The following is a 27,655-nucleotide window of genomic DNA, read 5'->3' on the forward strand; positions in this document are numbered from 1 at the left end:
GCTGATTACTAGGCCTCAACTTTGCGCAGTGTGGTAATTTAAATGCCAATGATGGTCATAAATATGCATGCTTCCAAATGTGTCTGCTATCTATAGTAAACACTAGGCCAGTTTCTTTGCGAGCCGATGAAAATAAGGCTTCAACTATGTGTGCTGTCTTAATCTAACGAACAACGACGGCTTCTCATACTCGTAACTGTAGTCGGTATCGCCTACGTTAGCTACCTATCGTAATTGCAAAGCCAGTGTCCATGTGCAACGCTGATTATGAGGCTCCAACCATGCCCAGTAGCCAAGTTCAATGGCCAACGACGGCCCGTCATACTTATAACTATAGTCGATCTCGCCTGCCGAGGCCACATATGGGAACTACCGGGCCCGTGCACGTGCTGGTAGCTGACTACAATGTCCCAGCTATACATAATAGGCTAACTCAACAACAAACGGCACTCCTTGATATCCATACGTCGTCCAATATCCTGAAAAATAAACAACTAACTTCACCAAATTATGTTTCTCTTTATTGGTTGCATCTGTACAAACGTAATGTGTGGTCAATCCAGTTCCCAGCTTTTTATTGTCGCCCACCTCGATTACTTATCGTAGCTGCTGGGTCCGTGTCTATGTGCGATGCTGATTATGGGGCCTCGCCTTTGCACGGCAGCCAAATCCAATCACCAACGACGCCCTTTTATACTCGTAACTCTAACGGGACTCGCCTATTCACAGTAAAATAATCCAATGGATAACGATACCCATAAACGTACGTATGCTACCTATGGTAAACACCAGGCCAGTATCCATGCGGGCCGGCAAAATCAAAGTCGGAACTATGTGTCATAGCCTAATCTGGTGGCCTATCGTGCTCCTTGCTGTATTCTATGTAATCTTACCTGGCTACAAATCGTACCTGCTAGTTTCGTGTCCATCCGCGGCATTGATTGGCCGGTAATTTAATCCAACCTAATCCTAAGCGTTGTCGCTTATCTTTGCTACTTATGATAAACACGGGGTCAGTTTTTAAACATACCAATGAATACGAGGCCTAAACTATGCACACATAGCTAACTTAACTGCGAACGACGGACCTCATACCCACAACTGTACGCGGTATCGCCTACCTTGCCTACTTTTCGAAACTGCTACGCCAGTGCCTATTTGCGAAGCTGATTACTAGGCCTCAACTTTGCGCAGTGTGGTAATTTAAATGCCAATGATGGTCATAAATATGCATGCTTCCAAATGTGTCTGCTATCTATAGTAAACACTAGGCCAGTTTCTTTGCGAGCCGATGAAAATAAGGCTTCAACTATGTGTGCTGTCTTAATCTAACGAACAACGACGGCTTCTCATACTCGTAACTGTAGTCGGTATCGCCTACGTTAGCTACCTATCGTAATTGCAAAGCCAGTGTCCATGTGCAACGCTGATTATGAGGCTCCAACCATGCCCAGTAGCCAAGTTCAATGGCCAACGACGGCCCGTCATACTTATAACTATAGTCGATCTCGCCTGCCGAGGCCACATATGGGAACTACCGGGCCCGTGCACGTGCTGGTAGCTGACTACAATGTCCCAGCTATACATAATAGGCTAACTCAACAACAAACGGCACTCCTTGATATCCATACGTCGTCCAATATCCTGAAAAATAAACAACTAACTTCACCAAATTATGTTTCTCTTTATTGGTTGCATCTGTACAAACGTAATGTGTGGTCAATCCAGTTCCCAGCTTTTTACTCTAGAGGGTTTCTGAAAAATATATATAATTAATTACGACTAGTGCACATTTTCCGCGATATCATTCAAAAGAAATAATTAAACAGAGTTGCAGTGGCTAACTCACCAATTGCCTAACAAGTCCCTTTGTCCACCATTCCGCGCTGAGCCTGGAGACTTAGTGTTATAAAGGTGAACTCACTACCTGCTGAATTAGTCCAATTGGCGATAACGAGGGAGCCGTGTGCACATTGATGATTCGATGGCGAGATTCGGCAACCATATGCATTATTACGCGCAGCAAAGTTATAGCTAAAGAGGGGTGTTTACTTGTCGGTTGTAAGGCAGAGTGGTGTTTACATGAGCCCTAAGATCCCGGGGCCACACGCGTCCTCAAACACGCACCCGTGGAAGCAGCCGTAGCAAAGATCCAGTGAGTGGGCAGGTGCTTGATGTCAAATCCGCTCGTTTAGGGCACTAAACACCAATTTCACTCGATGACGCCCTCTGATACCGATACAATATTGCTTGATAAACTCGACAGCTTGGTCTTCCTCATCAAACCTCGTTACCATCACAAACTCAAACACATTAGCAACCTAATCAACAAGGGACACCCTTCTGGGCTTCATCCAACCCATCATTCATGCCAAAGCATTGCAGCCCATCTTCACTTCCGAAATCATGTCGACTATATCCGAATAAATGAGCTAGTAAAATAGCCAAGCATGACGCGATCCAACATTCCCAGAGAACGATAACGATCTGGATGGAGACTGCAAGGACACATTCTTCAGTGGAAATCCGCAGTGCACAACCGGAAATTTGCCCTACGAATTCGCCAACACCGGCGCACGCGAGCCATGGTTTTGAAATAGCCGTTATCAAACATCCGAAATCGCCTTGGTTGTGTTTCTCGAACGGGCCAGGTCTCATAGCCATACAACGAAACAGCCCGTGCTGCAGCCTGATACACACGTTACTTGATATTCACGGTTATGCCGCCTTGACGCCATAGGTGTTTCGAATTAGCAGAGGCAACCCAAGCAATTCGGGTTCGTGCACTCACCTCATCTGTCACTCTACAATCACAACTACACAACTTCGAATGTACATGGAACGTTGCTCCACATAACCTCTCCAACAAGATACCCTGCGATCCTCTGTAGGCTTTGTTTTACTGCGGATTTCCTCGGCCAAACAAAAATATCCTCCTCTCCACGGAATCGTACATACCAGTTAATTCATCTCAAAGATGACGTCCGCTATGTGGCTGTCCAGAACCCAAATTATTTCAGTGCAATAATGGCATGACACCGCTATGCTTGGTTTGATAGCACACCCGCCAACATGCTCTTTCTTCTCCTGACTGTACCCTATCCCCCACTTGTTCCATTACATGCAACTGCGAACAGATTCATTCTGTATTCTGTCTTTACTCTTATGATCATGCCTGACGGCACGCCACCCACCCGTTGGAATAAACATTGTTATGATACCTTGACAGGCCTGGTACAAAGTGCACACCAGACAACACGATTATCATCATCATCATCGGTAGGGGAGCAAAAGATGCTAACGGAGACGCGCCAACTACACGTGATGCGACGCTTCAGAGGCAACTGGTTTTGCAATGGTCCATGCTTTTCCTTAGGCCGTAAAAGCTGAATGTTGCGGTCAGCTCATCGTACAAAAGCGCAGCAAAACCAAGTATCTCTTATTTCGTGTCTCTGCAAACTTTGAACCAACTTAGTTGGGCACAAGCCAGCCAGCGCACGTCCCTCATTCTCCAATATGTTCTCACGAGCTCACATCCACCGCATACCTATTATCTGCACGTGAATATCGAATACCGTTTTTGAAATCAGGCCCTGTCGCCTCATAATGCAGTCGGGAATTGTGACAACTTTTCCAAGAGGCATTCTAACTGACATCAAAGGGCTTTATACCAAACCTTTCGGACACTTTTTCCAATTTCGAGTCTTTAATGTAGACGCGGTTGTCTAATTACCTCGCTCGAATGGCAGCAGTGAACCACTGTGAACCCCCGATGGACCCAAAAATATACTAACTGCAATGGCAACCTTGAACGGCTCATCCAAGATGCCCCTGTACGGGGCTGCCCATGGACCTAAGTGCGGCGTCGCGATGACGGTACAGCGACTACCATACCCGGTCTGATGGCTTGTCCATAGTTCACTTTATGTCTAATATTTTCCAGACGAGCGTGTTGCCTAGAAGACCGTTTCAGCCCGCTTAATTTGTACAAGGATTTAAAAGCAGTGACAATCTTATTGTGCCGTCCGCTTGATCGGCTTACAAACCAAATAGTGCAACCAACGGCACTATTGCTGGCCCGGTGTATCAGTGAATATAAAACCTTGCACTAAGCCAGATGTAACGTGTGCTGACCATAATGAAAAAATTTACTAGCTGTGACGAATTCCCTAGCTTCAGCGGACGCTTGCCGCAACCATAGAATTTTCCAAATCCAGGTCGCATTTGCACGCCTCAATATGAGTCTGCGCGAGCGTAATGGGCGTGATTATTGTTCTATCCGTTCTGAGATTATTTCTAAGTCCAGTGCGTAAGAAAACACGCGAAGAACCACCGTTTCTACAAAATTTTCCACCACTTTTATAGCGACATCGGCAGCCAATAATATACAATTTCCGCGGCCATGGTGGACTCCGATTTCGTTTAAACACTTTCTTATAAAAGTACGGTTGCTTGGGGGATCTTAAGAGCTCGAATAATCACCATCAAATGCCGAAACGCTATGTTGAAGCTTTACGTTTTCGGACCACGGTTTCAGAGGAATTCTGGGTGTGCGTCTAGGACGCGGCATAACGTGTCCTTTATGAAATAAAACAGACAAGCAATTAAGTTTTGAACACCAATCTAAACTTTTGAGCCCCACCTAGGCCTCCCAAGGTCCAAGTGATGCTGGGGATGTATTCCATCAGAATATTTTCGCCAGAGGCATAATTGCTTCGGTGGACGATATAGTTTGGCGACCTGCGAAATTGTGCATGTAGATTGTAATGGCTTTCGGTGTGAGCGCATAAGAAACAAAATGCAACATTTTGGCGTAAAAAATGTTTTGTTGCATTCGCCAAGTTTTGCAGCTAAGAGCATCTGGCGCGCCCTCGAAATAAGATATCGCAAATTGCAGCAAACCGTAAATCGCTTCTGAGGGGCGAAATTTACGGCTTTATCAGCTTATTTAACTTGGTACAGCCTGCATTGAACTTTCGAACTCAAATACATTTTACTATTACTTCCGTGGCTAAATTTTGCTTCGTATCTTCCGATGGACTAGACGAATACCGAACTCTGTCCTTTCGGAATCCGGAAATAACAGCTCTTGGTATCCATCGCAAGGGAAGTGCTCATTATACTGGGATAAATTACACGAGACTTGAAGAATGCAAGGCCCGTCAACTGATGATCACCCTTGCCAGTAGGTCGAGTTCTGTGTTGCGCTGCAGAAGAATTCGCCATCGCAAATGGCAAAATACTCCAGGTTAACCGAAGCCGGCCCCGGGGAATTACCAGATTGCTTTGGCTTCATATATCCATGGTAAGCTGCTAATCATCACGCTTACCACTGAGTCCCAAACTTGGTGAGGGTGATGGATGCTGCTGACAGTTGCGTAACACATGAATGAGGCATTAGCTGATGTGTAGCACAGGAGTCCACAGTGACCAGTCAAGTAGCTGGATTTAACGTATGTCAATCAACTGGATGAGATGCACTCGTTCATCTCGATTAGGTAAAGTTACTGGTCCACCTGGGAGAGGATAAAGAATTGAACTTTGTTGCGCATTTCAGTTGTTAATTATACCTCGGCAGGAAGCTTGCGGTCTTCTTTTTGCGCAGTGTTCTCCGAGCTTTTGACGTCCTTAGTGCATCCTAGTGGTACGTTTGCCTCTTCAGATGACCTTTGGTTGGTTATTCGTCACCGTGCCAAAGCAGGCCATCCAGAATATTGCGTGAATTGCCTGTTTGCGGGCGGTGTAAAGCCAGTGGGCCATGAGGTAAGAGATGGATCGTGAGTCCGTTCGGCACAGCAATTGCAAGCCTTTTTATAATCTGTGTGTTTGCATTAACACAAGCAAAAACTTTTATACGGCACTGTAAAGACAAGACATACGGTGTACTCTAAGCCGGCAGTTCGCAGAGTTTTCGGTGATCAACTTCAAGAAGGTTATGTGATGCATACATGCCTCCCGAAAGTTTTTTAGACGTGAAAATAGCACAACATGACCTCACAACTGAAAATAAAAATCTTGCCGCCAGTATTTGCGCCCACAAATAATCCATTAGAAAAATCTCCCTTCATCACTTCCCTCAATATGCCGGGAGCAAATTGTTTGCTTTTTATGAGGTCATACGTAATCGGAAATCCGGTAACCATACCATCGGTAATCAGGAAAATGTGTAGCGACCCAGTCACCCACATACTTGACTGTTCAACTCACAGTCGCTCACTGGCTTGTCTTTTTTCTCATACGCACAAACACGTCGCATTAAGCTGACTCATCGGACATCGATTGTCTGCACCGCCTAGTCAGCGCAGCAACCACTCATGTGCCGACGCGCTCATATACACGCACTGGGACCTACATAAAGGCAAACCGAACCAAGTCAAGACACACAGATTCGCGCGCGCGCAGGTAGCAGGACGTCAACCTCTCCACAAGTTCACGGACAATCATGGAACACGTGTAGCAGCCAAACTGCGGAGAAAACACGGTACCGCCGTCCGGACTTTCACCAAGGAAATCTGACATACGATAACTTCCTATTTGACTAGTACCCCTTTCGCATTGTATTCATTTTTATACGTGTCGCAGCCATGTTAAAACTTCTATTAGTGCACATTCACCTTCTGATTTGTATTATGACTATCGCCACCTGTGCACTAATAAGTGTACAGCCTGTATCCACCGTTCAGTTGTCATGAGAAGTAGTAAAACGCTTCGCCGAGTGCATCTTTTTCGATATTTACTACATTTGAGAAGCGTCAAAACAACAATATCTGCTGCCATTTGGAGAATCATATGTGGCCATAATGACTTTATCATGTCTACAGCACGAGAACACGTCCGGTCTCCCGACGTTTTGTCAAGGCCGAAGGCATATCATCTGCATCAGCGGAACACAACTATGCGTCACAAACTCCAAAGATGTGGTCGACACATCCAACAGTGGTTTTAAGTTACTTGAGTGTTAAGGACCTTGCCGAATTCATCGGTCATCAACTGCAGCGCTTCACACAACGACGTTCCATACTTCAAAACGCCGTGCAGGTGCCCCCTCTTCGGCTAGCATTCCGGTTACCGGAAGTTGATCGTCCGAAAAAGTGGAAAATTTATGAGTGTGTTCAGTTAAATATGAGAAAACTTCAAGATGGTTCTTGTATCACCTTGGACAAAAAAGTGCAGGAAAAACGGTGCTTTGTGTGCTGCTTTTGCGAATAAGTACACCCGACTCGGATTCATGAAAAATTTGCTGTTCTTGCGGGCCACCTGCGGCAAATATTGCACACTCATTCACGGCTCTGATGCTTCCGTTACCCGCTGCACGAACAAGTCGTACGTAATTATTCTACGTATATTCATTTTACGCACTTAATTTACCTTGGCTATGATTTAGATCTCACACCTAGGACCGGCATCTAACTTACGTACGCTTGATTCCACTTGATGTCGTTATATTTCACTTGTTTGATTCGCTTTCTTGCCCTTGATAACGTCAGTGCATTTCTGTCTGTATCCGTTTTTCCATTTTTATATGGGAAGATTTGAACCAACCACCTCGCCATACATTCCAAAAATGTTGGGGATTTTTTGTATGTCGCTTTCAGTCCTCGTTTTTAGAATCCTTCAGTTGATTCATCTTCTTCCCCTTAAGGTTACGCATCTTGTTTGAGAAAACAACTTATCTTGCTGTGTAGTGAGATACCCCACAAATGGTCTTTTCGAACGTGTGTATATCCTCCCCTAACCGCATTCATATCTGGAGGTTCTTTTCAGCACTTCATTTGGGTGGCCTATGTTTACGCCAGTTGTCAAAGCTGAGAGCCCTTTCATTACAAGAAACTTATGCAATTTTATTTTTTGCCCAAATATGTGCATTGTGAGTTTGAAAACAATGGTGTCATTTGGGCTACGCCAGCTTGGTACTCTACGAATATATGCTGTCGTGCCGTCGTTCAGTAGCGTCATCGGAGAAGTCAATAAGCAGCGTCACTTGCGTTCACATGTTGTTCACTATAAATGTGCTTAGTTTCGTTCGAAAAGTTTAAACTCCTGGAAAACTATTTCTGTAAGCTCGCTTTGCGTTTATGAGTCTACCAAGTAGGGAAAATACCGGTTTCAAAACCAGTAAGTGCAGACCAAGCAAACGCAAGAGTCTGACTAAATCATCGGTGCATGTACTACAGCTGATGCCTTTAAAATTAAAAGAGCCCACCGTTTACGACTTCATGGAATTATATAAAAGTAAACATGGTCCGCTCACGAGAGGTCTGTAACCAAACTGAACCAGGCATGGGAATTGCAAAAACTCACCCCAGGAAGGAAAGCTAACTCAAATTCAGCCAGGAGAACTTGTCCCTTCTGGCGTATACTATCAAAATTTCATGTTTGCAAACTAAAATTTTGTTGTCTCATTTGGATGCAACACCTGCATCCAAAGGACGCACAGCATCTTTGCGTAATGATACATTCGGACATACGAACAAAATAACCCTTGATTGGTCGTGTAGCAACAAGACTGGCATATAAATTATCTAATACACTTCACACCGCGACGTAATAGACTGAAGTATATTGTGCCAAATAGGGACAGAATTTCCTGTATTTTGAGAAGGCAATATAGATAGAGAGTCAGCCGCGAAACTGATTTTCGCCAAAAGGTCAACTTTTGCGTTTTCTTTTTCTTCCAGGCCTGTGATATTTATAAATTGTGAGAAGCTTTTGATGCATCAGATCAGGAAACAACAGATATTGCGCACTTTACCGGTAACGCAGTTTGTATTCTTCTTATATGACCTTGACTGCTTGCATTCTTCTATTCATTATTCACAAACCTGCTTACCGCCAATCGACGCCACCCTGGCGTGTTCCGTAGATCTTAAGCCACCCTTGAAACTGCTTATCAGCATGTGGCATAGCAATTGATCCAGAACTGTGTTGTGAACGAAGAATATTTGCTTCATAATGTGGCGCGTCGTAAACTCATCTTCATTCGCCGGATACTTACTGTTTTTTACATGACTTGTAACATACAGGTGAAAATTCGCCAAATTAGTTAGTGGCTGTTTGATACGCCACTCAAACTCCGAATGCAAGTTGGGGCCTTTGGTTTTTACTTTTCCTTATACTGGAGTTGAAGATCGAAAATCCCTAAGTTGTTTTTTTTTCATCGGACTTTACCGAACAACCATGACTTTAGCTTTTCCCTGCAAGGCTTACTCCGGATCTGGGAGTGAAAATGATGCAGTTAGTAAACATTGTTTGGAACATAGCCAACATTCAGTATGTCACCAGCTTTCGAGAAATACACTCATTTGCAAATCAAGTTGGTTTACACGAGAGACTCAACTGAATCTCTCGCTTATGATATTCTACAACTGAATGTGTTGCACGTAAGCCGCCTCATGATTCAGTCCAGTTTGGGTTCAAGTAAAATAAGGTTGACGGAATCTCCAAGACTGCGCCTACCTGATGAGCCCCAAGAAGGATGAAACCGGTCGTGGGCTGCCGAAGAGTTTTCAGCAACCTTGTGGGCAGTTTCCTTCATGTCACCAAGTTCTTTCAATATAGGCGGAGGTTGCGAAATTCATGAACTGGACTGGAAACCTTGAGGCACGTGATTGTTACCCGACCAATCACGCTCGAAAATCCAGCTTGGTCCGCTGCAGCGTACATCTTATCGGTGGTTTCTGGATTTTTCTGGTAGCTATCCACATTGTCCATGGCTAAGTGGGGTGAAGGTGACCCGCGTTGGATAGTAGAAGAGAGGGCTGATGCTAAGAACGTCAATAACTGGCACTGGACTGAGAAAAACGCCACCCAATGGTCCATCGACACTATAAAAAAGCTTTTGGGCTCTCTTACCATTGACAGTGACGAATGTGAGTGCTACAAATCCTCTGATTTTGTTAGTTCTCTGCAATAAGCTTGAAGTCACTAAATGTGAAGGTGAAGCACACGTGAACAACCGCAAAGGGAAACTTATTTCTTTCTACGAATGGCAGATTGAAGCAGAGTGGTCAGGTGAGTCACTGATCAGTGTCTATTATTATCATCCACGTTCTTATCCACACTTTTCACTGTCATACGTGATCTTTTAATTGCGAATCCAGTACATATAATTTGAGATTTTGGTTGAAATTTAATTTCGATGGTAAAATTCTCCACAAAATGCTTCGTTTATAACTCTCGGGTATGGGCTATCCTCAACTTCATAAGAAATGTGTTTGTATGTACACTAGGCGAAGAGTTGATTGAGTCGCTCAAGGAACCGGGGTCGATAGGTCGATAGGGAGCTCCACGTGGATTCCATGGATGAAGCGGGAAGAATCCACACATGACTACGTCGGGGGTGGGTGGGACAAAGCAGGTGCAATCTAAGACTTTTTGAAATGTCAGGCCGTAGCTCGTCTTTCGTCAAAAACAGTGCACGCACCTCATCACATGGTAGGTTCCGCAATCAGTAGATGCGGATGGAAAAGCGGCGGTGACAATTTAAGCCAGTATGTGGTGGGTCGTTTCCTATTGGTGACCTCGAAGATTAGAGCACCAAAGCTAGCTTTTGTGCTTTGGGCTGAATATGGGTCACAGTGACTTGGCGTGTGGATTCCCGTGGTTTCCTATCATGATCTCATTTATTTCTTGGTCTGGTTTCAAATTCGGCTTCTGGAACCGGTTGGGACAGTAAGCACTGTGTAAAAGCTTTCCGTGTTTCATCTGGTGCTAGCATCTTCGTGTCAGCCAGCCGTACGCACTAACCCTGCGGAGTAGAATACTGGTGCCTGTCCTGGCGAGGGTATTCGGCTATCCGTTTTTGGTGTATGTGCGTAGTTAGGAGCACTGACCACGTTGTCAGTGTAGCCAGTTGCGGTGTGGTAATATAGAAACTCATCGTCTGTAATTTTAAGCACGTTGGAGCCTCGTTACCGTGCGGTGTTCTTCACGTGGTTTTTATTTATTTATTTTTTACGTGGTTAGACAAGGGCACAGAAATGGTTAGATCTAAAGGTTGTTCTTTGAACCGTATCCAGGACATTCTCAAAGGGGAAGAGTGTTGGAGTCCCTTGTTAGTAGGTACGAATGCTCACTTCTGAACACGAAACGCATGTGTTCCAACGGTTGCTAGTCGTTGGTGTGGAACGTATGACCAGTGTACGCTAGCAGATTCATTGACCATGATCAACATGTACGAGACGGCAGGACACAGGATCGCTGACATGATAGACAATCGAACAGTCCGCAGTCAATCGATAATTCTTAACCGTATTCAGCACTTACAAATTCAAAATAAAAAATCGGACTGCGAAATTCCCTACTTTCTAGTTTGGGCACGACTTGATCAGGTTATCCAGAGAAAATTGCATTTTTATGGATACAGTTAAGCTGATAATAAAAGAACTTCAGTGAGAGGTCGGAATTTTCGGTGCGCCCCCAATGCTTTCTGAGCTTTTTCGGAATCACTACATTGTGTACTGTGATGCCGATGGGGCTTACAGCTGTCATCGGGTTTCATGTAAATAAACCTCAGATGGACCTTCCGTTTATGAAAAGATACGAAATGTGTAGTGCGTTTTTGTAGGATGCCTAACGGAATGGCTAACCTGACCACAACCTCTGTTAGATTTGAGAGAGACTGTCTTCTACCGTCGACTAACTGCTTGGTTGTGTGCGCTATCCGGTTTGATGCTGATGGGGCAACATCAATTGACGCAGCGTTTACGAGCCTACAGTGGTTCTAGCTTCCGTCGTTACCTGTGTACAGGCCATAAAGGTTCGCCTGAATGAAGTCAATCTTTAGCGATGACAATTTGCAGCGTTTCGTGCGTGCTGCTGGATACAAGTAACGCATCGAGAATGCATATGTTTGATAGTTGTCTGCAGAGGTTATAGATAGCTGCAAAACGGACGCGGTAGTTCCTGCTAATGCGCCGTCCTGATCGATTATTGGAAAACAAGTTGAGTTCTCATGTGGGGTTTTTGGCGTTCCATCCTCTCGCATGCTATCCGTCGCAGTAGTAGTTGCGTTGTTGGTAGTTTGAAAACATTCACTGCAGCGTGGGTCCGTACTTGCGAGCAGAAACTGGCTAGTAGCCTTGTGCCACATTGACTTCACTTGGAAGTTTGTTCAAACCATCCACTAGACGAGATTGACCAAGTGGTAAGAGGACGAATTTACTGACCGGAAGGTCCGTGGTTCGAACTCGACCTCTGTCCCTCAACTTCCCGTGTCTAGGCTTGGACGACCTGGCAGTGTCCCAGCCCTCGTCCCTCCGTGTATTATGACAGTTAGGCACCGAAAGAGTGCTACAGCTGAACGATTATATATTACTCTATCCACTAGTGTTGCGTGTAAATAATAATAGTGGTAATGATACCCATACCAATAACCCTTCAGCTACAGTGCCACCCAAAGGAAGCACGAGGGCTGAGATAGTGATACCTCTAAGTATACCTTCACGAAGGAGAGTGCTGGAAAAGTGTGCCGTGTCCCCTGTGTGTGCTGTCCATTCATTCTACCTTAGAGTGACTGACCCTTAGAACCGCATCAGCCGTCAAGCTCACTGGAGTTTCCGTCACGTGTTTCTCGTACTATCTTCGGAATCCGAAAGAGCACAACCTCAGCCTGCTAAACCTTTTTAAGTAAATCACCCAAAACCTGTAACAAGTTTAAACCCCTTGCCGAATTTGTTGAAAACTGGAACTTTCTCCCTTGTGAATATTACTGTGGTTAATACTCTACACTTGGCTGGATTTGAAATGTACGGGATTCGACGCATGCACCTCTGTAAGCTGCCGGATCTAGAGTCGATGAGCAGTGAAAGTTAATGACAGTATGGTCCCGAGGCCTTACTCTTTTGACGTCTCACCCTTTTGCCTGAACTAAATTTTTTGAACCTATGTGGGACCAGTGATGACTGGGGCCGTCACCTCTTTTTTCGAAAAAGGAACTCGAAATGACTGTCCCTCACAATACTGCGACGCTTAACCTTATCATGTGGGACTCAGGTTTGAGAGTATCAAGCCGTAATTCGATCCAGTGGGAGGTGAATTGATCACATCGTCACATTACATTAAGTAATTTAGCAGGACTACGTGTACTATCGCCCTCCAGTCGCGATTTTCCTTCACCCTATAGGTAGGACGACACTAACTGCAGTTAAAAAAGTGACCTGATGTGTAAGTACCCTCCGCGTCTTTTATTCGATCACCTTTGGTCATATTTCAATTTGCAATCGACTCAAAAAATTACAACTTGTGGGGTTCGCTGAAGGTGCCATCATCCTTTTCGTGCAAATTTGTCAATATAATCACGAAATGCAGAGTCTCACTTCGTGTTTGTCAATCCCATTGTGGCTTGAAACTTCAAACTGAAAAGTCTGAGACTTGATCAATTTTCATTTTGGCAGCTACGTGTGCTGCAATTGTACCGCAAAAGAGTCTCGATCCCCCCAAGCAAACTCCGTTCCTTGGCCCCTGTCATGAGCCTGTTAGTTGTGGCATCGAAGGTGCTCTCTGCTCATATCCCTCGAAGGTTGACTGAACACAAGGAGATGCAGGTCCATGAAAACCAAGCTGGATTCTGTCCTTCAAGAGGACGTGTCGATCAAATCTTCACCCTCCGGCAGTTTCCGGAACAGCGACACTGCTTCCAGCAACCAGCAATGATTTTGTTTCTTGATTTGAAAGCCGCCAACTCCCGCGGCCGTGTGAAGGTCTACGGGAAGCTTTCGCCTGAGTTCACCACATTAAGTGGTGTCAGCCAGGGCTGTCCTCTTTCACCTTTTGTCTTCATTTCGTCATTGATAGGATAACGGATGACTTACAATCAGCTTCCAACGCCTGTGTAGTCGAAGTGCTCCTGGGACGTCCGTCCTAGATTTCGAGCTATCTGACAACATAGCTCTTCTCTGATCGGACGCCGTCGTAATGTAAGCAATGTTACATAATATAAATAATTCTGCCTCGCGATTCGGCATTTGCTTCACGCTTGTAAAGTGTAGAGTATTACTGTAGGACTGGGTGGGAGCGAACCCTAAGCTCATGCTTGCGGATGAGCCCATTGAGGTAGTAGACAAGTTGCTTTACCTGAACAGCTGTATCAGCCCCGATGATTCTCGCGAACGATGCTATTTCCATCCCGACTGGGAAGTCCAGAACAGCTTTTGTGAACCTGTATCACTGGTAACGTAGGCACAATATCAACTTATACTTCAAGGATCGAGTTTAAACTGCTGCGATGCGCTCCATATTACTGTACCGGTCAGAAACATGGCCGCTGCGCTCCGAGCACGTCAAAAGACCACCGATAATTTGGGAGTATTGCCCGAGTGTGGTGGGAACACCAGATCAGCAATGCTGAGGTACGTCCAGTGGTATTCGGAAGGTATAACTCACCCTCGGTAGATGAAATGATCACGCCAAAGGTCGCGCTGGCTTGAACACGTTCTGCGTATGCCAGTCGACCGACTTCCTCTAAGGGTTCTTTTTGCACAACCACGTGAAGGGTGGAAACGAGCCAGAGGCGGTCAAACGGTGGCTGAGTAGCGAATTATGGAAGCCATTACCGGCAAGCTTAGCTGCGATGGTCATTGCTGCCTTCCTGTATGGGGATCCCGAGACGGGTCACATCAGTTGTTAGAGAAATTGTCAGACATGGCCCTCGATGGCGCTCATGCATCTAAGCTATTGCCTTCAATGCGCGGCTCCCTTCACAATCTCCCCACTTGAAATTCCACCGACAACCCTGTATTGTCGCAGCAATTATTTCATCTCCCACCGCCAATACACAGCCACCTACCTCACATTTCCGAATCATCGGTGAACGAAAATGTAGCAGCTACAGCCACTATATGACAAGTATGCGGTTCTTACAACTGATAGTGATGATGATGATCTTTGGAGTAATCAACGGGAAATATCATANCGGTGAACGAAAATGTAGCAGCTACAGCCACTATATGACAAGTATGCGGTTCTTACAACTGATAGTGATGATGATGATCTTTGGAGTAATCAACGGGAAAATATCATATACCCTTACAGTTCGTCGTCCATCAGTCCTCGGCACACTCTTTCCACCCTTTCGAATGTCTACTGCGATCCTTTCAGCTGTCATTTTCATGTTTGATCAATACACAGTAAAATAAACCAAAATAAGCCCTCAGTAATGATAACAGAGCTTATCCACACGGTAGGTATCAGTGTCCGTACTCTGTGAAATCGGGCAAAGGGCATCCCTCGTTTGAACTTTGCTTGCTCCATCTGCCGATGTGTTTCCGAAACACTTATACAAGACACCACTTCATTCAAGCACCTTTGGGCGAGCAAATAGTTCACCACATAGTCACTCTTCGCATATCTGACGATGAATTGGCTCTTGGTATGCACGGCGTAGTAGTTGCACTCATTCCCATAATGCTTCATTGGAATAGATTACAATAACCAGTCGATTTTGCACTATGTGGTTGTTTGGTGCAATTGAGCTCAACAGCAATCGATATGGTAAACGATATCTGTTTTTCTTGCCCACATACGCCCCGACGGGATACATATCCGAAGTTGAAGGAAGTGGATTTTGTCGAATACTGCGAGGACTGCACCGGTTAACAAGAAAGACGGACGATGTTACCCTGATGAGTGATAGCAACACCCATTTTGAGCGGCCGAACTCGGAAGCGCAGTAAGATAGCGATTTGGAATCGATTGTCACCGTGCGGATAATGTGGGCGACTTATTCAGTCGTATGTTGTGTGGTTAGAGCGCGAATTGACTGACCGAAAGGTCTGTGCCTCTCGACTTTCCATGTCTAGGCCTGGGCAACCTGGCAATATTTCAGCCCTCGTGCTTCCTTCGGGTGGCATGGCAGCTAGGTACCGAAAGGATGCCACAGCTGAACGATTTTTTGTTGAACATCATGTATTCCTAGACAGTAAAACCTTCCAACACGTCCTTTGAGGTGTCTGAAGTTCATCAACCACAGGCTACTCATGAACTCAGTTAGATAATGCAGACTTCAGTTACCAAATAGGGAGCTTGTCTTTCTGAGGTTAGCAGATTGATTCCAATCGTTCCGTTGCCCGGGGTCGATTGTCAATTCGTTTCCCACCAGAATAACACAGGCCGATACTTAGCGACCCAATTCCCCAACTTCTGTGCTTTATATAGCTCAACAGCGTTTGGCTATGTTGGTTGAATATTTACTTTGCAATCGCGCTGATGGTGAAGATTGGTTAGAGGACGACTGAAGAAGAGCGAAAGAAGGTGTACTCTCCACTTTTATGAGTATTTGCCCAAGCTATCCGACGCGATCAAGTGGAACCTAGATTTCCTCAAGATCAGCAGGTCTTTTTGACACCAGAAAAGGCTACAAGCCACCAGAAATTACCGGCCATGATGGTGCACACAGTCATCAAATGCTAGACAGAGTCTGTCTAGGCTTGGGCAATCTGGCAGTATCCCAGCCCTCTTGCTTCCTTCTCGTGGCATGGCAGCTAGGCACCGAAAGGTTGTTACAGCTGACTGGTTATCTATCTCATAGACAGAGTCTGAAGGATTACACAGAACGCTCATAGATTTCGTGAGCTCAGGCGATGGAAGCGAGAAGCATCCGTGCCCGATCAGCTGGTTTAAAGAAGGCGGGTGTCAACCAGGCGGCTGGTAAAGAATTCACGTTCCCATTCCAGAAATATCTCGAATAGATGCCAGCAAGACACGACTATCGGTTACCAGGTCTAAAAAAACTGACGCAGTATCGGCTCCACAGGCCACATGGAGGTTAAGCTGCCTTATGTCATTCACAAAGGTATTGAGCCAGGTTTTCAGCTGTCCAATGACACAACAGCGGTATCCTTGACTTGTTGCGTTGACCAGTGTTTGATAATGTCGCCATCGCTTGTACGCAGCAGATTCCCAAACCGTTGTAGATGCCGTCGTTGAAGAAGTTTAGGTAGACGTAGATCATGAGAACTTCCTCCTTGTCATCATTGGACATGTCCTTTAGATAGCGTTGGAGACACCTGTGTTTTCAGGTATATTGTGCTCGTAGAGGCCGTGTTCCGCAGGCATAAATCAGGACCAGACGGATGGTTACATTGAGGACCCGGATTTCCCTTCGTAAACCAATCTAGGTTTTTTTCATGAAATGGCGTCTGCTTGTATGAAGGTATGTCGGGTATTGTCTGTATGCAGTTTCATTTCTTTAGCCTGTCCTTTGGATAAACTAGTGAAATCAATGTTTAAAGTGGGTAGTCTGCGGGATTACTTCACCTGTTACGTTGAGAGGCTGAATAAGCACGTTCATTGAGTTAGAAATTGGTTGTCGGTATATCGACTTACATTCCTATGAGTACTTTGTGGTTAGGTTATTTAGCACCTGTTTGGATTCTTTCAAGTTATCACTCGATACAACGAAATTATTAGCGTATACCGAGTCAGCTATCCACCTGTGGGTACAAAACAGATCATCACTTAATTTCATCACTTCTCGGGATCTTGACAAGGTTGTCCTTTTCTGCCGTTCATCCTCAACTTTGTTATTTAACATTTCGGTTGAAACTTCTCCCCCTATCTTTGGAACCCTGGGGATCGATTTGCTCTTAGAGCGTTCCCTCACTGACATTGAAGGATCGTCCTCAGAGATGCTATGTTGAACACGAATAGTTTTGTTGCATGGCTTGACTTGCACTCCACACTTCGAAGTGCAAAGTGTTACTAGAGGGGTTGGTAAAATCTAACCTAAACCTCATGCTTTCAGACCAGCCAATCAACGTGGCAGGTAAGCCTGATCAGTTGTGTAGATTCCGGTTGTGCGGCTGAAGAAGAAACCAATTCTCGAATTGCGATGACCTGGTCAGCCTTCCACACCGACGTGATACCAGTTTATCTGTCAAAGGCACTGCGACAGTGTGACTCTTAGTGATTTGTAGGTCAGAAATGTCGCTCCTGTACTCACAAGATGTATGAAGACTCGGTAACCGGTCTAACAGGGATGTTAAATTGGCAATGCTCAGTTTAGGAAGGAAGAACTCTTCGTCGATGGACAAGCTATCCACGCCTTATAGATTGTGCTTGTCATGACGTGAACTTTTAGTGTCAGAGAACCGTCTGCCTCGCGGACCTCTTGTAGCCCATCCCTATGCTGATTATATAAGAAGCGACTGAGAGGCTGTCAGTCTGCAGCCTGGCAATGGTATGTGAAGTCGCCAACCAGCAAATTCACTCGGGTTGACAACTCCCGCCTCAAAGTTATCGCCTTCAGATTGGAGCTGCCCAGTTTTGCTCCTTATCAGACAACCGGAGGGGTTCAAACTCAACCAAATAATTGTACCATTGTCCCCAGCGCTTGGTTGTACCTCCCGTGCTTTCCCACGCTCTGGTGACCGAAACCAGCATCTGTAACCAAGATTTCTCTTGTACATAGTTTGTGGTTGACAAACTACCACCTTAAACTCTGTCCGTGCTGATGAAGTCTTTCATCGAAGGTCATTTGCTTCTGCTAACCCGCCCGATCTATCTCATCATCACTAGTCAGATATTCCCATCATCCTTAACCAGTGTTTCAGGGACAGTGGTATTACAAGTGTCGGAGATTTGCGCAAGTTACTCTGGCTTTCCCGGTTTAGTAGACGAATCGGTATCTACGCACCAACTTTGGTTTTGTTCCTATCCATTATTTTATGAAGTGTGGGGTACATAGTCAATCATGCTGTATGGTTGGTTGGACCATTTACAGTATACATGCTCGATTGCATGTTGTATTTCGGATTAGTGGACAGAGCAAAACTAATTTCGAAAACGTCTGAGGATATATTAGTGATAGCTTGTTCCTGACGACTTTTTAACTGGAAACGCAAATTGTTTCGACGGGAAACTATCACTTTGGCGATATTGTCAGGCTGGAGTAGTGCCATGATGCCATAGCCCACACTGTTCGACATTTCCTCGGGTTTTGAAAATTCCGGGGAGACTAAAGGGAGTCAGGTAGACAGGTAGTCCTCATGTTACAAGAAGTCGTATGACAAAATGGCCCGGAGTTTGTCTTGCCGTCCTATACGCCAGCAGTCACCACCAGTGGTGCCGCCTTCCCCCTTCGGTGGAAGTAATAAAAGAGGTTGGCGGTACGCATTTGGATCACCCAGCGGGTTGACCATGACCGCTTTCGGCTTATCTAATACGGTTGGGATACGAGTTTTACCGATACTGTTCCAATTGGGTCAGTCGTGCGTAGCAGCATCAAAGATCGCATACTTGTACCTTACCCACTGTGCTATCGGGTTAGGTTGGCCAACCAACTGGAGCAAACGTTTGGGTCACTAATTCTAGGTAGGGTCTCAGATGGCCATAAAACATGCTACCTTACAGGTCAAACTTCTGAATCAGAGGTAAGTGTTGGAGCTTTCAAGATAGCATGTGAATCGTCCCGATTCCCTTTCAAGTCAGTCGATCACATCGAGATATCTCGAGAAGGCTCCATTTGTTCTTGAATCCCAGAAGCATAATCTGCCCCTACGGCTTTTTGTTCACGGTTTTTTTCTATGCTTTTGTTCTCTGTGGACTCTGTGAACCGGATGCGGTTGTTCTATCTGAAGTGTTGGACTGGGTCCGAAATATGGATCATCATCTTATGTACAAATTGCACTTAGACTTGGCCCTTTGGACTCATGGCTTCTTGCAGCAAGTGAGATTTTGATTTGGTAGAGGTTAGATCAGTGCTGAACACGTCATGTTGTCGATGATGATGATGAACGGTTAGGCACTCCGTCAGGACTGCCGTGCCACCCGAATGAAGCACGATGGGCGAGGTACTGCCAGGTCGTCCAATCCTAGACGGGAGCACTCGAGGCTGGGTTCGAACACGGTCGGTAAATTCGTGCCTTGACCTCCAATTATGTTAGTTGTGGAGCTTCAGTTCAAAGCCAGCCTTCCAGGGTGACCGGTGCTTCGGTGTTTTACGAGTCCACGTAAGCATTACCTCTTAGCTTGATTTCACAGTTTTCTCGGCAATCTGGCATAAAAATCTTAGAACGTCGCCTGAGAAATCATCACTCCACTTCAAATATGGCTCTTGGGCGTTCGTCGTAACTTCGACACCTTTGTAGTCACTAACATTTCCCGGTTACCGGCTTAGTTGAATGAGTTCGGAGATGAGGTGTATGGTTGGTTGCTACCCGATATCAGTGACGTTCATTCATGCAGCTTCTGCTGAGGTTGTTCAATCACTTTGGAGGTTTACACATCTCATGCTTGTGGTGAATTAAACCTTGTTTCTCTCATTTTTCTTGTCACCACAGAGCTCTAATGGTCATGGTTGAATAACCGTTAGGCACTCGTGTTCTTACATTTATGTTTCTGTCACTGATTGGTGGTGGTGGCTTCCCCTTACTCACTTCCAGGAACACGAAAAACAGGAGATAACAAAACGAAGTTCAAAGGAAAAGTTGAAATTCCGAACCTCAGTGAAGAATACTCCGTTGAGGAACTTGATGTTTCCGTGACGTGCACTTCTTCAAGTGGCGACGGCGACGCTATTCGTAATTTCATGCAAACTGTTGGTGCGAAAGCGATCAAGGAAAAGCTTGGGCAGTACCTAAAATTACTTCATGAAGGTTCCCACAATTCATTTTTTTGGTTTTTACTTTTCTTAGAGTACTCTCGAGACCTCATCCTTCCAACGAAAGGCCAAAATACGACAAACCAGATACCTAAGGAGTCTTCAAAAGCCCTTCCAAACGACGTCAGGAAAAAAGACACCGACCACAGCAAACAACCAAAAGATCTTAGTATCAGAGAAATTCACCTGAACGATGAGTTCTTCTGTACACCAGACGACCTGTACAAAGTTTTAACGACGAAGGAGGTACGTCAAAAGTGGCTCCAGTAGTCCATCTGAATGAGTGCTTGTGTGTGATGACGGCACACTAATGCGCAGGCCTTCTTTAGTCTAACAGATCAACTTCTGAGTACAACTGGAACCCCCTTTTTCATTGTGGACTCTCGGACCGTGTCTGTCAAGTCTGTGCACGTCATTCAACATTACGTAGAGTTGCACTGTTCTCCATTGCCAATGTGATCTTGGGCTCCACAACTGAGTTCATGTTACTCGTATTACTTTATTCTTGCAGCTGTGTCTGAGCAGGAATAGGAGAACTGATTGAAGGCAATATATAGGAGTTTTAGGCTTTTACTCTTGGAACCATTTAGAGATTGGTCAGCATCTCCAGGTCAATTTCTCAATGAGTGTCGCCTAGTTGGTTTGTCCTCACTTGACGGAACAGGGATACTTCGTCTTGTGAAAACCACCCTCGGACAGTTAAGACACGACATCGCAGGGAAGTCCGAAAACAGCTATCGGGTAACTCACTATTACTGCTACTTCCTTCTGAGAGCGAACACTGATGACCAACCCTATCCAATCACGTTGTCATTGGTATTCGTGCATAGTAGCCACTGTCCTCACTGCCTAGCCAACCCATATCACTCTAGCTCAACAGTTTTTGTTGGAAGTTGCTTCGCCAACACGGTAAACTTACCTGTTTTTTCAACCTTTCTCCTCAAATATGTCATGCATTTTCAGTCTTAAAGCAAGGACGGTATTATTTTTCTTGGCATTGCATGAGGAATTTCAGTATACAGATGATTCTAAAACCCAAGGAGGCTTAAGAATTTTTATGAAATGTTCGGTTAGTTGTCTTTTTGAATTTCCGTTCTTACACCGCTCTCCAGTAATGACCATGGCGAATTCGTCAGGTGGTTAATACGTTTTTGGGCCTGTTGGATTTCCTCATGTTAGCTACACTGCAGCTTTTTGAAGCGCCCTGTAATGGCTGTGGAAGTACGGAAACTAGCAGGACATTGTGCAAATCGTCAACGTTGGAAGTTAGAAACGAAAGCTAAACTTGATTAATGTCAATCATTTTGTATGTTTTGCATGTTGTATCCCAGGACTTGAAAGCAACCAAAATTAGGCAGAGTGCATTTTAAATGGTATAAAATAGCTGAGCTTCAAGCAAGATATGCATTTTAGTGGTCAAATGATCGAAATGAGGTTCAGTCGTGGGCGAAAATGCACATTGTTGTGCGGAAACCCTGCTTAGTGCGGCACACTGGGCATTTCACGTATTCTCTCGTTCGCTGTCGAATAGAAGGACACGTGATTTGAGGTCTGAAGCTAAGCTAAAAATTTGGAAGAAGTGGATCCAATCTGTGACTGATATATTGACGACTGTACGTCACAAAAAAGCTCTTTGGTGACACCTCAAAAAAGAATATTTCGTGACGCTTCCTGTCTTTTTTTACAACCCACAGCATCTCATTTAATAAACTTTCATCAAAACAACAGTGTTAGTGGAGCGATTTTGGTGGTGTAGGTTTTTACTGCTCGAATCTAACATACTGGCAATATTTTCCAGTAAGCTTGGAGTAATACTCAAGATGGCATTATTCCTTACCACCTTGGCTCCATTTAGCTTGTTTTGTGGTGGAATGGGTCGGGTTGCACTCATTGAGACCAATCCGGGATATAACAATGATTGTCAATGTGTGTTTGGACACAATTCGTATGATTCAGTCAAATGCGCTACGTTAGTCTGTGACCTATGGCTCCGCGGACCGTACCTTTTACTGAAGAACCAAGTTTTCGGGTTCCAATGAGGCAGGATGGAGTGGTTAGAACATTTCAGATGGAGATGTGCCAGCGATTGTCAGACACAGACCTTAGTGTAAACGAATTCATGGAATGACGATGTATCGAAGACTCACTTTTCCAAAGGATGTTTTATGCTCAGGATGGCTCAGTGGTTTAGGTGCGAACTTACTGCTCGAAAAGTTCGTGGTTCGAACCTTACCTCTGCTGCTTTTGTCTTGTGGAACCTGGTAGTATCTCAACCCTTGGATGGCTTGCCAGCACCGAAAAGGGGTTGCAGGTGGATGATTTGTTTTTAAGGTGTCGGAGGGATGTTGTTAGCTCATGCTTAACCAGTATGCACTCTTGCTTATGGAAATCCTTTAAAAGACGGTTGATTTGATATTAGAAGTTCCGTGAAGAAGACGCGTCTGTCAGAAATGACTTTATATTGGAATGATGAGCATATACTCTTGCTCAGTCTATTAACCTGAAAGTGTTTTCTTGGATCAAACAACTTTGACGTTTGTTTTTCTGTCAGAAAGTTACTTTTTCAATTTTATGGATTAAAAGTCGAGACACGTTTCAATGTAATGCGCGATAAACCTTAGCGGAAAACTACCACCAATTGTCCTTGAGGAAAATGCTAATCAGTATCGTTTGCAGGGAGTACTGCTTAAAAAAAAATGCTGATACTACATTCATTTCTCGCGCGATGTTGCTAAGTTCCCATGTATCCACACTGATAGACAAGTAAGTTTTTGTCTCCTTGTGTGATTTCGGACCTGTTTTGTACAGAAAATCCGGTGAAGAACTGCACGACTTAAAACAGAGCTTTGGTGTTCCTGAACGGTTTTTTAGGAGTATAAAGCATAGATTGACCGTGCATGAATGCTTTAGTGTTAGTGCGCATAGAGTGTTATGTTTCGTTTAAATGCGGGTTGAAACGAATGCCTTTATTGTATACAGGAATATGTAGCGGTTCTTCACGCTACATATGCTTACCATCGCTGTGTATAGTTGTATTGGCTATCACACCTTTCGGAATTTCCTGTCAAGAAGATGTCTGCTGGAAAACATGCCTACTTACTTAATGCCTTGAGTCCTGTGTACGTTCTTCTATTTCCCCTAATGTCTTAGCGCTAGTGACTCTTACGACTGTTTCCTCTTGTGCTATTGTTTCTTCGTTTGTCAGACCCTATACAAATCAGCCGAATGATTTGGTTGCTATGGCATCAACTGTTTACACGTGCAGTTTCAAATTAAACCAAATCAGCCCTAGGTGGACGCACTGGTTTGTTTTCCTTGTAATTATCAGGAGGTGTCGGTACTAACCTAACACTTTCGTTGACGTTGACTGCGTTATGACTCTCAGAAACTTGTTCCTTTCATTGCCCGAAGCGTTCGATAGCTAAATAAATATCAGAATAAGTAGTTCCACTGAAGTCGATGGGCAGGCCAGCGAAACAGGCTCATAAGCCGCCGCACAAAATATGTGCAAGTCTGGACCTTGGAGAGATTTCTCAAAGGCATACAAGAGCCTATCCGTCGAGGTCATGTCTCAAGAAAACAGCAAAACATGGACGTCTATCTGTCTGCCTACACCTTGGTTTCCAATACCTTCGAAATCACAATGCCCTTTGCTGCTAATATTTACGGAATTTTTTTTCGTCCAAACGTGTGTTCTCGCTTTAGCCGTTTTAGCAATTAGGTCGTCAAGCTTTTTTGAGGGCTTACTTTCATTTTTTGCTTTGCTTTTCATAGTTAGTGCAAGCCTTTACCCGGGGTGAAGCAACAGTGAATGCGGTCCAGGGTGGAGAGTACTGTATTTTCGGTGGCAACATTTCGGGCACGTTTACCTCTCTGGTACGTCAGCACTTCGAGTTTACCCGACTATATTCGCATCTTGATGCCTGTTAGTTCAGTTTACTTCGCAGCCCAGGCTGCACTATCTCAGTGTTTCGTCTGACTTGATGTGACCACTCATCCCATTCTGTACTTGTTCTCAAACCTCTACTTATTCGTTTACCACTGGATTTCTGTTTAGAGGTAGCCTAGACATTGTAGTAACGGTATTTTCCTCAGCTTAGTTCTCGGTCTGAGCCTCCCAAGCTAGCGTTCACGTCAAAAACAACCACCAAAGGTGCACAAGGTCTATTAACGCCCAAAACGAAATCAGGAACAGTTGTACAGCGCTTCGTATATATAGCGTAAGCGGTTATAACTTTCTGGAATTTCTGACGCGTTCTGGAGCGCCATTGGCAACTGGCATTTGGCCAATACTGGGTCATGATTGGCTGTTGGGTCCAGATTGTTGACCAATCACATCTCGTCTTGATGCCGGACCGGCAAGCGTCCCGAATTTTGGGCCAACCTCGAGCGGGCCAGGCTTCTCGGCCGTAGCAGCGCCTAAAGACGTGCGGTATAGTGGGATCCGCGTGGATTCCTGCCTAACAGACATAACAGTTAGAATTACCACTTAAGCCACTGAACAATATTGTACGTGTAAATGTTCAGAAGCCCCTCTGGTTTGATAGCAGTCATACCATCTGTAGGCCATAGTATTTTAATTTTTGGAATCCTAGGGTGTTGTTGACAAGGCGACTTCTTTGCTGTGCAACCGCGCACTTATTTTACGATGGATGGATCGCTGTTTCCAAAATTTTATCGGAATCCAACAAAGAAACATCGGTCGTTAAAAGCCCGCTATTGACCTGTTATCGTCTTCCCAGAAAATCGGTGTATCCTAACCGTACAGCAGCGCGGGCCACATCGTGCCTCGGACTTGTTTCCTCTATTGTCAGGTAGCATGCCACTCTTTTTATCAGCAGACAGTTCTGTGTGTCGCTGTACGCGCACTAACGTCAGCAGAATTTCTCGGTGCGCAAAACGCTTCACAGTCTCAGAGGCCTCTGTCAATGGGTGTTATTGACAACCATGGTGTATCTCTTGCCTCGTCCATCTAGTTTGCACACAAAGGAGTCGACCATTCTGCTATCTTTTAATAAGCCGTATTAGTTTTGTTCAGAAAGCCGAGATTTGCAAGCGCGTGTCTTTCACGAGTCCATCTGCAAACATTTGCAGTTCCCGACGAAACACTTTATTTATAGGGATAACTTAAAGCGAAGCCCTTCAGCTGGAATTCAGTTACATTCCTCGTGAACCCCAACTTACTTTGCCAGTGAGTGCATTTCACCACTTGTGGTATCAAAAAGCATATCACTGAATCTCAAAGGACGCTTGCATTCGGGCTCTGCTGCTGTACAGCCTCGATGCTTAGCCACTGATGGTGGAAAACTGGGGGCCACTGATGTCTCAGAAATGTAGCTGGACTAGGCTGCAATCAGCGAATTCTGGATAAGGTTATCAGGAAGCGGGTCTTTGGCGGAGTTGTTGGTATTTCGCTGAAGACTGCATTCAACACTACAGGTAGGTTGGATAGTATATCTATTACGCATACCAAGTTACTGTCTGTCGAGAAGAGTTGCTCTCCTTGCCTAGTTTTGAATCGCGGAAACATAAAGGTGGGCAGAGTACGACATGATAGAATGGAGTGAGTGATGCTCCGAAAAGTCTGAGTGTTGTTGGTGCCGTCCGCCCTCCTGGATGGTGCCCACCTGACACTCCCTATTTTTAGCTGGAGACGGTACAAAATGTGGTGGCCAACTGATGTCGATGCTGTTAAATCTGTCAGTTTTCATCCAGATTGTCCTAGTTTTGGTGAAAAGACTATTTCTTGGGAACTCATGATTTAGGAAGCTATAATTATACAGATAGAGTCACGTTCTCTCTGAGAGGATGTTAGGTGGACACGAGGAGCGATCAAAACTGTCCCTAGTCTAGTAGTGTCCTCACCCCACAATTGTTCCTATCACAACCAAATCAGCCATTGGCTGGTCGGCTGTTGTTCCGGAGTCGTTAGAAGGTGCGTCGTGGTCCATCATCCAGTACACCTCAAATAGTTTAGCAATAAGGGCAGTGATGTAATTATCCCCTAGAAACATGGCGCTGTAGAGCACACGCGTAATTTGGGTTCTGTGCAAATGGTCAGCCTATATCGGATTGCTGCCAGTTGCACAATGTTCTCTTACGTGGCTTTTGTCCGCTGGTGGTTTCCTATTTATTTCAGTGGTGAAAGTTCTGAATAACCTTCCGATTACTGATTGCTAATAGCAAATGCCTAACGTCATCCTATCTCTTTTCTTACCACAGACTCCTGGAAAATTGATCGAAATGCAATGGCGAAAACGGGAATGGCCAGAAAGTCACCACAGTATCTTGTGCATAGAGCTCAATTCTTTCGAAGGCGGCACGCAGCTAAATCTCTCGCAAAAGGGAATTCCTGCCTACGATGTAGAGAACACTAAGAACGGATGGCAGTCCAATTTCTTCGCCTCTGTAAAACAGACTTACGGGTACGGAGGTCGCATGTTTTAAGCCCGTCTTCGAACCGGTGCTGTTCATCCATTACACACATTCAAACAAGAGAACGCTTGTTTGTCCAACGACGGAGTGCTTGTGCTGGAGGACTTCAACAGAATATATTATACAGCGATTTAAACAGTGTGTCAAGTAGTTTTCCTCTAACCATATTGGATGGCCCCTAGATACATACTTCCAGCATTTGACGGCAACCGCTAATAGGGTAGGGTTCCGTTTGAAATCCAGCGGTTTATCTATCTATCTATCTATACTTCATCTTCGAGACTAGAATGCTGGGTTGATCAGCGTGTCAACTGTCGTTCCTGTGGGACTTCATAAATAGAATAAGTGCTCTTTTCCACCTAATGACTAGCGATAAACTTTTGGTGGATGGAGAGCGATAGCGGAAACCGTTAGCTTAGAAAAAGATGCATAAGGAGACTATTGAAAGTTATTCTTAAGAACCTCAGGTCTATTTAATTACACTTTTTGCTAGAACTGGAAGTGGGCTAGTAAACCACTGGAAGGCGCAACGTTTATAAAGGGTTTAAAACGATGTCTGGCCTTTGGATCAGTTGGATCGCTTCGCTGGAGATCTTTTGTTAATTTGTCAAGCCAGGCATTTAC

General features: G+C 44.9%; 1 protein-coding gene across 1 annotated transcript; it reads left to right on the forward strand.

The window, feature by feature from the left end:
- Positions 1-9,709: 9,709 nt before the first annotated feature.
- On the forward strand, positions 9,710-27,173 carry T265_05367 (hypothetical protein; the record flags this gene model as incomplete). The annotated part of the gene is made up of 5 exons (XM_009170358.1): positions 9,710-9,869; positions 9,901-10,011; positions 20,379-20,842; positions 24,371-24,472; positions 26,819-27,173. 5 exons carry the CDS (start codon positions 9,710-9,712, stop codon positions 27,041-27,043), a joined length of 1,062 nt encoding a protein of 353 aa, XP_009168622.1.
- Positions 27,174-27,655: the final 482 nt, after the last annotated feature.

Source organism: Opisthorchis viverrini, assembly GCF_000715545.1.
Source record: "Opisthorchis viverrini unplaced genomic scaffold opera_v5_100, whole genome shotgun sequence".
Taxonomy (NCBI): domain Eukaryota; kingdom Metazoa; phylum Platyhelminthes; class Trematoda; order Opisthorchiida; family Opisthorchiidae; genus Opisthorchis; species Opisthorchis viverrini.